Source organism: Numenius arquata, chromosome W (assembly GCF_964106895.1).
Source record: "Numenius arquata chromosome W, bNumArq3.hap1.1, whole genome shotgun sequence".
NCBI classification, from domain to species: domain Eukaryota; kingdom Metazoa; phylum Chordata; class Aves; order Charadriiformes; family Scolopacidae; genus Numenius; species Numenius arquata.
The window spans coordinates 12,521,290-12,535,726 of record NC_133615.1 but is presented as its reverse complement, the minus strand read 5'-3'; the positions used below and the strand labels follow the sequence as shown (position 1 = coordinate 12,535,726).

Sequence of the window (14,437 nt, the reverse complement as noted above, 5' to 3'; positions counted from 1 at the left end):
TGGTAATACTATTTCCTCAAAGATTTACATTTACACTTACTATATACAATTTTTGTCTGTATTAAATTGATGTCCTTTGCCAACCTTTTAAAAATGTAAATCTGAGCTATTGCTTTCCAGGATGGCTTAAAAATGCCTCCAATTTTAGACTACTTACATCTTCTACAGCAGCACTTACGCCACTTCAGACAATTTTTCAATACAACAGCTTTCAAATACTTCTCCATTTCAGACTGTGAAGAACCTACTGTATGGTAGCTAACATACCAAGAAGGATTTTTACTGGAATTGTTTTGGAGGTATTTTTATGAAGCTAGCTTAATTCTTAATTATGAAGTTAGGTTAATTCTTAATTGAGCTAACTTCAGAGATGACAATTAGAGCAAACCTATGCTTATGGTATATTTCGCATTTGTGAGACACTTGTGCAAATGAACTTCTGGAATTTTGCTTTATATTACCTTTTTAATTGTACAAAGAACCATCTGCCTTACTGTTTGTCTACTAGCCAATAAATTATTATCTCTGACTTTTATTGAGTATGTTTTAATTGCATGTATGAAGCAACATTTATTTCAAGTAACCTGTTTGCATTAAGGCTTAGCATAACCTCTACTCTCCCTGGTTCTTGTTTATTTGCCTTGTATGCGTTTTTATTGAACTTCTGTGATTTTTCCAGTGATTGCTGAATACTGGGAAATATATTTATAGGACAAAATAAATTATTTGTGCCTTTATGAAGAAATAGTTTCTGACAAAATGTTATCACAAATAACTTTTTTCCTGTACCCTTCCCTTACTACCTATGTCAGTCCAATAATAATCAATCTTATGTGTTAGCTGGACTCTCTTTAAGTCCAGGCAGTTATCCAGATCTGCTGTACAATGCTAGAGCTTGAAGATGTACCACCTTTGATTTCTCTTGAGTACTTCTTGCTTCTAGGAAAATCCCAAACTGTATTGCTATGGGTTTTTTGGTGGGGTTTTGTGTGGTTTTTTTTGGTTGACGCGCGGAAACAAACCCTACAACTCGCAGAGAGTTATAAAGCAGGTATGTTTATTGCGGCGCCGGGTGCAAGGGGATCGCTCCTCCAAACTTGCACACCGGTTTGTAAAACAAGCGTCTATTTATGATGAAAAGCATACATATTCATTAATGCGGGCTGGGTTGTTATAATTGATTCTAAGAAAAGGCGTTACTATTCTAATTATTTCTAGGAACTCATTATCATAAGTCTCCTCCCCTTGCCGCATGCGTACTGTCGCCTGGTGGTCGTGGGCCGGGGTCTTCCGGAGGAAGGCTCGCAGTCTTCTTCACCGTGTACTTTTACCTTTGGCTTAGAATGCTGGGTTGGCTGGACCCCAAACCGCAAAACTGGTCCCGACCAGATGGACACTTTACCCAGACAGTTAGGTTCCTCCTTAGCATGCAGGCTGTTCCCGCTATCTTATACACAAGGCCATTTCTTTATCTTGGAATGCTGGGCTCCTGGGCTCCGAGCTCTGTTCTTTGCCAGGCTGTACTAAATCCACACTAACAACCTTTAACCATTCATTCTCTGAATCACCACTGAAAAAAGACTGGCCCCATTTTGCAGATAATGAGGCAAAGGTCATTCATCTGGCACAGTAGCCTTTCGAAGAAACAGAGAACTACGAACTACACAGATTCCTGTTATCTTGTCCTTGCCGAAGAAAAGCAGAGCTGTCCTGTTTCTGTAGATTCATCATCCAGGCGTCTTAAGTTTTCTCTCACATGAATCACACAAGAGGTAAGCAGGTGTTAGCCTTATCAGTTCCTTGAGCAGAAGGCCTGGTACTTGCTAGTGTTTGAGACATTCCTCAGGAAGGCTTAGAGGGCCTCCTCCCCCTCCTTTATCTCTCACCATTTGTGTCATGCTTCCCTCAGGCTACTTCTCTCAGTCTTTGTTTAGGGGAAATTACAGGTCATCTCTTACACTAGCCAAATCTGGAAACAGGAAAAGCAGCAGCTCTATCTGTAAGCCTGGGACAGAGCCCTCAGAGGGTCTGAAGGTGTGCTGGACTAGGCTCCAGCAGCTGGAAAGGTCCCCAGGTCTGAGTCTGCTGGAAAAGGTAGCTTTTATAACATCTCTTAACAGCTTTTGTCTCCCAGCCCCTCTTGAGTTCCTTAGGATTCCAGGATGCACAGCCCCTGCTAGAAATTACTGTTTTAGTTTCTCTTCTTCCAGGGAGCACATGCTCTTACCTAGGCATGTGCATAGTGGACAGCAATTCTAACACTGTATAGATGGCCAGCTAGCATATAGTGGAACCTAAACAATGCAGAAATCTGAATCCAAAGAATCTTATACATAATTAGTTCCTTATATTACTGTCATCTATCATATATGCTGTTGGCTAGCATCTTTAGCTAATGAGCTTTCTGATCAGTTCCTTTGTTCATAAGCATATATGCATGTTCCAGTCATTAGCAGCACTGCAGGCTGTTTGGACCACGTGTCTTTCAAGGATAAGTATCTTTGAATTAATTGTTCAAATATTTTCTAGTCTGCCAATCCAACTTTAAACATTATTACAGGTGTCTGTGAAGGGCTACTGGAGTCCTTACTCTGGAGATTGTGGGCAGTCTTGCTCATTAGTCTAGCAGGGAGCTGCTTAGCAGTTATGCTTTCAAAGCTATTGTTATTTAGCCACAGAGCTACAATAATCAGACTTTTGGGGGGGGGGTTGTAGCATTGCTCTGGCCTACAATGCATAATGCATAGAGTTTTTGTTCAGTAGCTATTTGTTACTCTGGTGCAGGGTTTGTATCTTATGTTTGAAGCAGATGATAAGACTCTTGATGGTTGTCTAGTTTTTGTAAGAGTTCTTGTACAAGAGACCTTTGTCCTTATCACAGAATGCTCTGGCATAAGGAATAGCAGTACTAACTTAATAGGAACAAGTGGTTGTAACCGGTTCTTTTAGAGAGATTCCAACATACAAACAAGAGCTCACATGAAAACAAAATGTTAACTCAGCTTTATTGTGAAGCCTTGATAAGCAATTCCCAAATGTCCCAAAAGTTACTTAGGAGAGTCTTACCAACCCAAAGACAGTAGCAGCACCGCTGAGCAGCAGGATGGCGAGGAGCCACATCGGTATGGCCAGGGGAGGTAGGCACAGCACCTTCAGGGCGTCCCCTGTAATTTCAAAGTGCGCTCATGTCTCTCTCTCTCTCCGCTCCAAGACACCCCCCCTTATATCCTGCACCAGAGTGAGTGGGAAAGTACTAGCTAGGGTCGCTGCACATGTGGCCAGCGCATGCAGCGAGCCTCACCAGACTCATGCTCCAGCTTGGCTAACAGCAGCTGCCTGAGACGTGACCACATTGTTGCACCCCCTTCTTGTTGTTTTCCTTCTTTGAAGGTCAGGTTCTCATGGGTACACACATAGTTTTGCAACAACAGTACTGAGTTCCCTTGTTTTTCTCAGCGCGTATACTGGACTTAGTTTAACTAGTAAGTTTCACGGAATCACGGAATTGTTGGAGTTGGAAGGGACCTCCAGAGATCATCTAGTCCAACTCCCCTGCTAAAGCAGGGTTGCCCAGAGCACATCACTCAGGGCTGCATCTAGGCAGGTCTTGAAGATCTCCAGAGAAGGGGACTCCACGACCTCCCTGGGCAGCCTGTTCCAGGGCTCTGCCACCCTCACCGAAAAGAAGTTTTTCCTCATATTTGAATTGAACTTCCTATGTTCCAGCTTGTGCCCGTTGCCCCTCGTCCTATCACTGGGAACCACTGAAAAGAGTATGGCTCCATCATCCTTCAACCCACCCTTTAGGTACTTGTAAACATAGATAAGGTCTCCCCTCAGCCTTCTCTTCTCCAGGCTAAAGAGCCCCAGCTCTCTCAGCCTTTCCTCATAAGGGAGATGCTCCAATCCCTTAATCATCTTAGTTGCCCTATGCTGGACTCTCTCCAGTAGTTCCCTGTCTCTCTTGAACTGGGGAGCCCAGAACTGGACGCAGTATTCCAGTTGTGGCCTCACCAGTGCAGAGTACAGGGGGAGAATTTCTATCGTGTCTCACTCAGACCATCCTCTATTATCCCTTACACAGTGGTTCTCTGTCTTAAAAGATCACAGAATAGGGAAGTCTTTCACAATGCAAGCTCTACACAAAGAAAGATGCAAATTGTAGTTTTCTCCCAAGCATATTTAAGTATAAAATAACATCATAGTAGGGCTATACTGGTCTGCTTTGGTAAAGTTCAGTTGATAACTTCAGTCTAGGCAGTAGTAATTTCCTTGTTTTGATAGATACTGGTTAACATTGTGTATGATAGAGAGATGTGGAGAAAGTCAGAGGAGATGACAAACAGGAATAAGCAGGTGAGGATTTTGGGAAAAAACAAACAAACAAAAAGAAAAAAAAAAAAAGACCCCACAAAATTGAAAAAAACTGAGCTACTAAAATCTTCTTGTAAGATGTGTTCTTACAGGTAATGACTAAGTGACCGAATTGCTACTGGTAAAACTAGATACTACAGTACATACTGGTGGAATAGTTAAGTAATAGATTGTGGATACTCAGTTGGAAAATTTAATATGGTACATTGCTTCTCTAGTTAACCAGGTGATATAAGCCTTTGTTAAGTAGAAAGCTCTGGAAGAAATTACTAATAAATTACATCATGTTTGAGAATATGAATAGATCACTATTAAATTCTGCAGTTCTCTTAAACAGTAACTGTCCTTATTCATATTCCTGTCTGAACAAAATTAAAATTCTATTTACTTTCTACTGATCCATAAAATTCCATGTGTGTTTATAGCAAGTAGTGCAGTGTAAAAATAAACAAGCAGAACGCTGCACCACAGAATATAGTTATCTTCTTTTTCCTGAAGGTTATAAATATTGCAGGCAGCATATCAGATTTTCAGTTTATCAGCAACACTTCCTTTAAAACAACTGGATTAGTTCTTACAGAGTTAATGAAAAGATGTTTATTAGAATAGGAGACTGTTTCCCTATAAAATGTCTCTTGTTTTCTTAGCCTCCTCCGGGAAATGTGAAAATGCCTAATGTACCCAGTACCCAGCCAGCAATAATGAAACCAACAGAAGAAACACCTGCTTACACACAAATTGCAAAGGTTTGTCTATAACTTTCAGGCACTAGGTTATATAATCATATAAATAGACTTCTGGAATAGTGTCTTGTATAAATAAGCATTGCTTTCCTGATGATTTATGAAAATTAATACTGCCTTTAAGTAATCAGTTACTGCATGAATTCGTGTACTATTAGGTCAGTCTTCATTCATAACTGGAGATGCTTAATTATGGAAAATAGAATGTTTAATTTTTGTTTGTTTTTTTTTTTTTATCAATATCTAATGATGCTTGTTTTGTTCAGGAGCATGCCTTGGCCCAGGCAGAACTGCTAAAGCGTCAAGAAGAACTGGAAAGAAAAGCAGCTGAACTAGATCGCAGAGAAAGAGAAATACAGTGTATCAATCAACAGGGGGGTATGCATGAAAAAATACTTCTTTAAATTGCAGAAACCACTTTTTCTTAGAAACTGTTTTAGTTTTACAGTGACATTGTGAAACAGATAAAAGAGGATTTTTTATAGTATCTTCAGGAAAAGAAAATTCATCTCCTTTGGGACAATGTAAACAGTGAATAAAAACTGGTCTGGCCTGTGCAAATTTTCACAGCAAAAATTTTAAATGTGACCTATGTTACATGTTACTCTCTGCTATCAGCTATTTGTATTCTAGGTTAATATCCAAGTAATGCTATTGAATAGAAATGGAGCAGTTTGAGAAGTAAAAGTAGCTTCAGAAGTAACATCTCTGATTTCTCTTTTGTAAGTATTTATAGCTGTAGGAGAACTTTCCTGTTTTGAAACATTTTCTTATCTTTTGCTATGTTACAGACACAATATTCTGTGCAAATATCAGAAAGATTTATTTTTTTATTAATCTTTTATTGTTTTTTCATATAATACTTTGGAACCCATAGTCAAGATCCGTATATCATTTTGCACAAACTGTGTGTTGTGAGAAACTATCAGTTTTCTTACTGCAGTTTCACAAATGAGATGATTTACATCCTCTTAACTGAAGATACTTTGCTAGAAGTAGATCTATGGGAATATTCCTTTTCAAAAGGAAGAACTTCAGACTGAAGTTAGAAAAACAAAACAAAACAAAAAACCCAAAACACTGTGTGCAAGGTTGACTTTGTGTGATCTTTTCACTTCTATCTAGAATTCTGACTGTTGTATTTCCACTGTGCTGTTGTTTTTTTTCTCCTGTGGAAATTGGAATACAGAGCAGTACAATTCCAGATTGCATAATCACTTAGTAATTCAAATTCTTAGGGAACTTTATGCCAGTCATATGCTGGGATCTCGGAATGAGGAATTGCTATTCTTCTTCTAAGAAAAAGAATCATGGTGATATTGTCCTTACATTAAACCATTTTTATTTTCTCAGTATTTATTCTTTTCAATCTCTTTATTAAATCTCTGTACCTCTTCTCCCAGACAATGATTTTTTTGGCTGTTTTTTCATTTCCTTCTCCACATGTTGCTCTTCATCTAATTTTGCTAACTTATATTGATGGTCTGGATTGATTACTTGTCTCTTCCAGGCTTCAGAGACAGTTTTGTTCATCTATATGGTAGGGAACACAACTGACTCCCCATGCATGTTTCAGGATATTTCTAAACTGGGTATTTACTGTGTTATTAGGTTACAGTTGTTCACATCAAAGTTCTTGAAGAGTCCATGAAGTATCTAAAAGATTCTTTAGGAAGGCTGAATGGAGACGAGAGCGCTTTTAAAGCTTTAAAGAGGATATTGGGTTTTTGCCAAATGACTGTGTAAAAGATGCTGCAAATTAGAAATTGTATGTTGTGACTGAGGAGAACAATATTCTTTTCCTTCTGGCTTTTTTTTTTTTTCTTTTGCACACTCATTCAAACTCCTTTGGAAACACTGTAGAGAATTTTTGATTGGAGGGCAAGGTCTTTTGCAACAATACTCTAGCTATTTGTATTCAATTTAGGATGCTGGCTGCACATCTAGGACACTGTCGTCATATGCAATTGACTGCAGTGCAAAGATCAAACATGCAGCCACCCAGGTCTCACGCTGCAAGGAGTGCCCACAACCTTACACAGCTAATGGACAGTAGTAGGGGTGTGAAGTGTGACCAGGTGGACAATCTGCTTAGCCTGGTGGTAGAGCTAAGAGAGGAAGTAGAAAGGCTAAGGAGGATCAGGGAGTGCAAGAAAGAAATAGATTGGTGGAATCATAGTCTGACCTCTCTGAGAAACAGGGACAGACACCAGAAAAAAACCAAGATGAAGGGGATCCCGTATCCTCCCCCTGTCAGGCTGAAGGCGGAGGCCAAATGGAGAGCTGTGAATGGAGGCAAGTCTGTGCTAGGGGCGGCAAGCAAACCCCCTCCTTGCCCACCTCCCCTACCCAGATGCCTCTGTACAATAGGTATGAGGCTCTGGATGAGATAGGCCAGCCTCATGGATGATGTAGAAGACAATCCAACTACACCAGAGGAGTTGACAGGACCGGAAAGGCTTACCCCTTCTTTAACGACCACCTCCACAAGGAAGAAAAGACGGGTTGTAGCTGTGGGTGACTCCCTTCTGAGGGAAACAGAGGGTCCAATATGCCAGCCAGACCCTCCTCTTAGGGAAGTCTGCTGACTCCCTGGGGCTCGGGTTAGGGACATCACTAGGAAACTTCCTAGCCTGGTACGGCCCTTGGACTATTACCCACTGTTACTCTTCCATGTGGGTGGCGATGAAGTGGCAACACATAGCCCAAGGGTGATTAAAAGAGACTTCAGGGCCTTGGGACAGTTAGTAAGGGAATCTGGGGCACACGTTATCTTTTCTTCTCTTCTTCCAGTTATAGGCAGTAACATTGGAAGAAGCAGATGTGCTCAGTCTGTCAATACATGGCTCTGTGTCTGGTGTCACTGCCACAATTTTGAATTTTTTGACAATGGGATGGCCTACATGGCACTATACCTTCTGTATGCTCCCTCTGTAAATCCCCTGCTCTAAAAGCCTTGATAAAAAATGTTCAGTGGAAGAGGCAGAAAAATTAACAGATATTTAGTGCCTTGGATCTGTTTGGACAGAACTGTCAGCTTCATCTTGTCTGAGTGGGGAAAGAAATAATAAATAATGCCAAGTGTGTAAGCTTTGCAAGTTTTCTGTTCTTACCAGATGAACTGCTAATAAAGATACGGTTGAAGATAGAAATTGCAAGCAAAACCTTGTCAGAATTTCAAATAAAGGTGCCTTTAGGTTAGTCTTGGCTCCACTTTTGGAATATGGTATCTCTTGCATCCAGAATTTGAAATGCTATGATAAAGGTTTGTTGTAGTTATCTCAGTTGAATCTCTGAGTCTATGCTTGGTATGACTTTTGTTTGGCAGAATGTGTGCTCTAGTCTGTGAGCAGATCAGCATACAGGAAATCCAAGTGTCTGATACTGCGTTGTCCTTTGTGGTGTCCTCACTCTGTCACACAACTGCAACAAAATATATTGATGCTGTCGGGCATCTTCTTGTAACAAAAAAGTAGTTTAGACCATTTTAAATAGCTGCCTTTCTTTAGGCTTAGGGGCTTTTAGGTAAGGCTTTGACTGTAAACTGTATTGGGAACTTGTTCAAAGTGTTAGAGATATCCAGGTGTTACAAATATCAGGATTCTGAGAACGGAGAATGCTTTTCAGTCCTCAGTCTTTGTGTTCCACAAAGTATGAGAATATGGTGGAAATGTGCATTTAAAAGTCAAGAAACTCTGAGAAATTATTTTGTGAAGAGTTCTCTTTTCTCATTACTTTATAGGAACTGTCAGATACCTGCTTAGTCTTTTGCATAGATAAAATATTGTACTTTCCTTGATCTGTCTGCACTTCATTGTATTTTATTTCTGAAGTTTATTTTCAGTATTGTGTGAGGATTGCTAATAAAATTCTTGGGTTTTGGTAGCCCAAGTTTTCCATACACTTATGAAACTTTTGCATAAAACAATTTGAACAAGTCCAAATTCATATCTCTTTCTAGTATACAGAGATTAAAACTGTATTATTAACTGTATTTTCTTTTTTTTTCGTTTTCTTCTGATTTGCAGGTAGAAAAAATAACTGGCCACCTCTTCCTGAGAATTTTCCGGTGGGTCCATGTTTCTACCAGGACTTTTCTGTAGACATTCCTGTAGAATTCCAGAAGACAGTAAAGATTATGTACTATTTGTGGATGTGTAAGTATTTAAAAAAACCCAACACAAAACAAAAAAACAGAACAACAAAAAATAAACACAACCCCCCCCAAAAAAAACCCCAAAGTGCCTGTTCGAACCTGGTAATACATACCTGCTACTTTGGCTTTTGCAACATCTGTAACGAGAAATTGTAAATCCAGAAGTCAAATGTTGAAGTTAAATCTTTTTGTTAGCTTAAATTTTAAAAGTATTGGGTTATTTTATAGAAAATTCTGTAGAATAAAAAGGGGAGGGGATTACTCTAAGGCCCCAAACCCTAAGTTTGGTTATAGTATATTGTAGTTTTCTTTTTTAAATATCCCTGTTGTTGTAAAATGAACTTTGACCATTTATTACCTTAGAAATAATTTTACTGTTTTTTAAAAATGCTGGATGAACCAAATGTACAAATGCCATGATGTTTGCTTCTTCTGCCTTGTCCAGTGTGATGGGAGCCTAACAAATACTCTGAGACTGATGAAATTCCAAAGATTTAGGTGCTTTGATGCTGTTGAAGAAGAGTTCAGGAAGACCCTCCTGCCAAGTCATGAAGTTCAGGCTGGACCCCCTTGCTCTCTAAACTCCTTCTCAGAGAGAAGTCTAGGTGCAGCTGGATCCAGTCTTAGGCTCCGACTGTAGAAAAAAAGTTTAGACCCTAGGTTCTGTCATAGAGTCGGTTTAACACAGCTCAAGCTGGGTGCCTCCAAAGAGGTACCCCCTTGGTTATTTTCCTGTGCTTTTTAAAGCCTCACAATCTGTTACATAAGCTGTTCATGCACCTGTTCACATGACAAGTGTGTGTCTTTTGTCCAATTGAATTATTCAGTGGTCATGTGTCCTCTTCGATGACTGGCATTTTGGTGCAGGCTCCTTTACCTTCTTACACAGTTTCATGATTTTTGTCCCATCTGCACCTGGATTTCATCTGTCTTCTGACTCTGGGTAGAATGGTCCCTTTCTTAGTTTCCTTTCCTTTGATCATAACGGTCTCTCTAATTCATATTGCTAAGCATAATGCAATATGAATCGTTAATATTACTTATGCAATTTCATTATGTTAGTTAAGTTATAATATATCAAAGTAATGCAAAACTACTAGCCACTCTTCTTGGACTAAGAAAGAGTTCAGCCTAAATTCACTGTGTTGCTAGGTTACAGCTTGTGGTCTAAGGCTTCACCGGTCTATCTACTCATGCTAAGCAAAGCACATGATTTGAATAATCAAGTTTAAGATTACTTCAGTTCCCAACAGATGCCATTAATATATTTTTAGTGGACTAAGGGAATGTGAGTTTCAGAACTTTTCTGTAATTTTTTCAAGGCTCCAGATTTAGTTAGCAAATCTGCATAATTTTACCTGTTAATCTGGACATTTTATTACTGTGATTGAACCATGTAATTGAAATACGTAAAATGAGCAGTCAGCATTGAATCAAGTGAATTCCACTTCATTGTAATCCACAGCTTTCTGTATTCATTGTTGGGTCATTAATCTTTAAATAGGTAACTAAATCCACTGTAGAAGGTGGGACTCGTCACACTCATAAATCTGACAGACAAGATTTAAATGAAATCTAAGATCAAGTACTCCAAAATTTTAAGACAGTTACTAATTCTGGCCATTTGCAGGACTGAGTTCTAAAAGTGCCGTATGTTTCAAGCAGAAGGTGAAGTTGGACAGTGAGAATGGGAATATTAACTCTGTTTTTCTTTTTCCTTCTTATGGCAATAAATAAAGGAAGCAGCGACATTATAGTATTTCAAAATGTATATGAGCTGTGCTCTTATACTAACATGACAGATTTTCTTCTAGGTAGACCGAGATTTTAACTGAGTCCTTTTGCTCTTTTCCTTCTTTAGCTCTTGTACTCTTTGACTTAGGGATTACTCAGGAAGGAAGGAAAAAGGCATAATAATGGAAAAGAAAGACAAAAATCTATTTCGGGCTTATAAAACAAAAAAAAAAAGATTGAGTACAGAACTTTGTGCCTTAGGGCTGGCTGTTGAATCAGTCCTTGTGACTCTTCTTTCTGTCCTGGTTTGGGCCTGACTGGCCACTGAAATGAACGACAGATGCTGTCCCCCATCTCTCCCTGAACAGAGTGGAGGAAGAGAGAGACTTATGAGTTGAAAAGAAATTAAACTACTTTCATGAAATATTAATAATAAAATGATAAAAAGAAAATATAATAATAAGAAAATAATTAAATATATACAAAACAATATCAAGCTCCCAGGATGACAATCATGTCACCAGCAGGCACTGGGGAAGTCCCAGACTGGACTCAGTGATGGACGGAAACTGGATTCCAGATCTGGATTCAGGAACACACAGATCAGGATCAAAAGCAGAGTCCTCCTTGGATGCCAGCCACTGAAGAAAAAGAGGAGTGACCCTTTGATCCCTCAGCTTTTATACTGAGCATGAGGCAAATGGGATGGAATACCCCTGTTGGTCAGTTTTGGGTCACCTGCCCTGTCCGCTCCTCCCTGCAGGTGGCACCCCTCTATGCTTTTCTGCTTCCAACCCTCCAACAGGACTGTCGTGGTTTCGGCTGAGTTTACCAAAACCGGACTGACAGATGGCCCTTCCCCCCCCCCTTCCCCCCCCTAAAAGAGGAGAGAGGAGGAGAAAGAGATAAAGTAGATTCAGAAGTTTAGAATGAACTAAACTACTTTAATGAAGAATTAATATTAAAATAAAAATAAAGAAGAAAATAATGAAATAGATACAATATATACAAAACCGTATCAAGCTCCCAGGATGAGAGTCACATCACCGGCAGGCACTGGGGAAGTCCCAGACTGGACTCAGTGACGAATGGGAACTGGATTCCAGCTCTGGAGTCAGGAACACACGGATCGGGATCAAAGGCAGATGAACAGACAGAGTCCTCTCTGGACGTCGGCCATCGCAGGAAGGGGGCTGACCCTTTGATCCCTCAGCCTTTATACTGAGCATGGGGCAGATGGGATGGAATACCCCAGTTGGTCAGGTTTGGGTCACCTGTCCTGTCCGCTCCTCCCCACCGATGTGACCCCTCTACGTTTTTTCCGTTTCTGACCCTCTAAGGGGGCAAATAACGAAATTGGCTGACCTTGGTTGTTATAGCAGTAAGTATAAGCAAGGGCCTCCCTGCATACCATTCCTTGGCATGGAGCACAAACATTGGGCTTATCATTCTGAGAACGAGCAGTTTTCTCCACAATATGCCGTTAATTTCAGAGAGTTAGAGGAGGCCTAGCTAGGATGTAAAGTTACAGAACAGAAAATTGGTTCGGTTTTACTTCAAACCGGGACATTCCACCCCTTATTCCATACCATTTGCATCATGCTTAGATTACAACTACTATCATCTCTAAAATCTATACATATATACATATATAGATAGATATGTGTAAATCACTCAGTTATAATTTATCTCTATATACAAAAGCTTAAGTCCATTTCACAGCAGATCAGGTTCTCAGGGTAGGAAAGACAGTGTGAAATTCATTGTGGTTCGTGCCCATGGGTAACACGTCCATCTCGGAGAAGTTTTACTAGATGCCACTTGATCAATCCGGCTAGGTTTCATCCTGAAAAACACTTATAGAACACTGTTAGTATTATAAACAACTAACATCATACTCGGAATTAAGTATTCTCACCCAGGGTCAAATTCCCTTGAGGTACACATTGAACTTCTCCATTCTTCAGCATCACCCACCAAGTATATCCAGGTCCTTGAGCAAAAACAGTCCCACGAATGGGTTTGCCTTTGCCCGAGGCAGGAAAAACCCATACAGTTTTCCCTAGCATATTCCTTTCATGCACCACAGGGACTTTATCCCCTTCTACAATATGTAAAAGGTTTGATTGAGCAGGACCACCTCGATTGATGGATCCCCTGGTATTAACTAACCAAGTAGCGTGAGCTAAATGCTTGTCCCAATTTTTAAAGGATCCACCACCCATCGCTTTTAGGGTAGTTTTTAACAATCCATTGTATCATTCAATTTTTCCAGAAGCTGGTGCATGATAGGGAATATGATATATCAACTCAATACCATGTTCTTTTGCCCAGCTACTTATAAGATTGTTTTTGAAATGAGTTCCATTGTCAGACTCAATTCTTTCTGGAGTACCATGTCGCCACAAGACTTGCTTTTCAAGGCCCAGGATGGTATTCCGGGCAGTGGCATGGGGCACGGCATAGGTTTCCAACCATCCGGTGCTTCCTTCCACCATTGTAAGCACGTAACGCTTACCCTGGCGGGTTTGAGGGAGTGTGATGTAGTCTATTTGCCAAGCCTCCCCATACTTGTATTTCAACCACCAACCTCCATGCCACAAAGGTTTTAACCTTTTAGCTTGCTTGATTTCGGCGCATGTTTCACAATCGTGGATAACCTGCGCAATAGCGTCCATGGTTAAATCCACCCCTCGGTCACGAGCCCATTTGTACGTTGCATCTCTTCCTTGATGACCTGAAGTGTCATGGGCCCATCGAGCTAAGAACAATTCACCTTTATGTTCCCAGTCTAAATCTGTCTGGAAAATCTTAGCTGCTCGGTCCACTTGCTGATTGTTCCGATGGTCCTCAGTGGCTCGACTCATAGGTACGTGGGCATCTACATGGCGTACTTTCACGACTAGTTTCTCTAGCCGGTCAGCAATATCTTGCCATAATTCAGCAGCCCAAACGGGTTTACCCTTGCGCTGCCAGTTGCTCTGCTTCCATTGTTTTAACCATCCCCACAGAGCATTTGCCACCATCCATGAATCAGTATAAAGATAGAGTATTGGCCACTTTTCTCGCTCAGCAATGTCTAGGGCCAGCTGGATAGCTTTTACCTCTGCAAATTGACTTGATTCACCTTCCCCTTCAGTAGCTTCTGCAACTCGTCATGTAGGACTCCATACAGCAGCTTTCCATCTTCGATGCTTTCCTACAATACGACAAGATCCATCAGTGAACAAAACATACTGTTTCTCATTATCTGAGAGTTCATTATATGGCGGGGCTTCCTCAGCACGTGTTACCACCTCCTCTGGTGGCATTGTGAAATCTCCGCCTTCAGGCCAGTTTGTGATCACTTCTACAATTCCTGGACGATTTGGATTTCCTATTCGAGCTCGCTGTGTGATTAAGGCAATCCACTTACTCCAGGTAGCATCGG

General features: G+C 40.5%; 1 protein-coding gene across 2 annotated transcripts in view; it reads left to right on the top strand.

The window, feature by feature from the left end:
* LOC141476564 (secretory carrier-associated membrane protein 1-like) overlaps window positions 1-14,437 on the top strand; it is an 82,569-nt gene that overhangs the window by 29,715 nt on the left and 38,417 nt on the right. For both annotated transcript variants that reach the window (XM_074165257.1, XM_074165258.1), the window contains 3 exons: window positions 5,022-5,120; window positions 5,384-5,495; window positions 9,146-9,274. In XM_074165257.1, coding sequence (XP_074021358.1) covers window positions 5,022-5,120; window positions 5,384-5,495; window positions 9,146-9,274 — 340 coding nt within the window. The remainder of the gene's footprint in view (window positions 1-5,021; window positions 5,121-5,383; window positions 5,496-9,145; window positions 9,275-14,437) is intronic.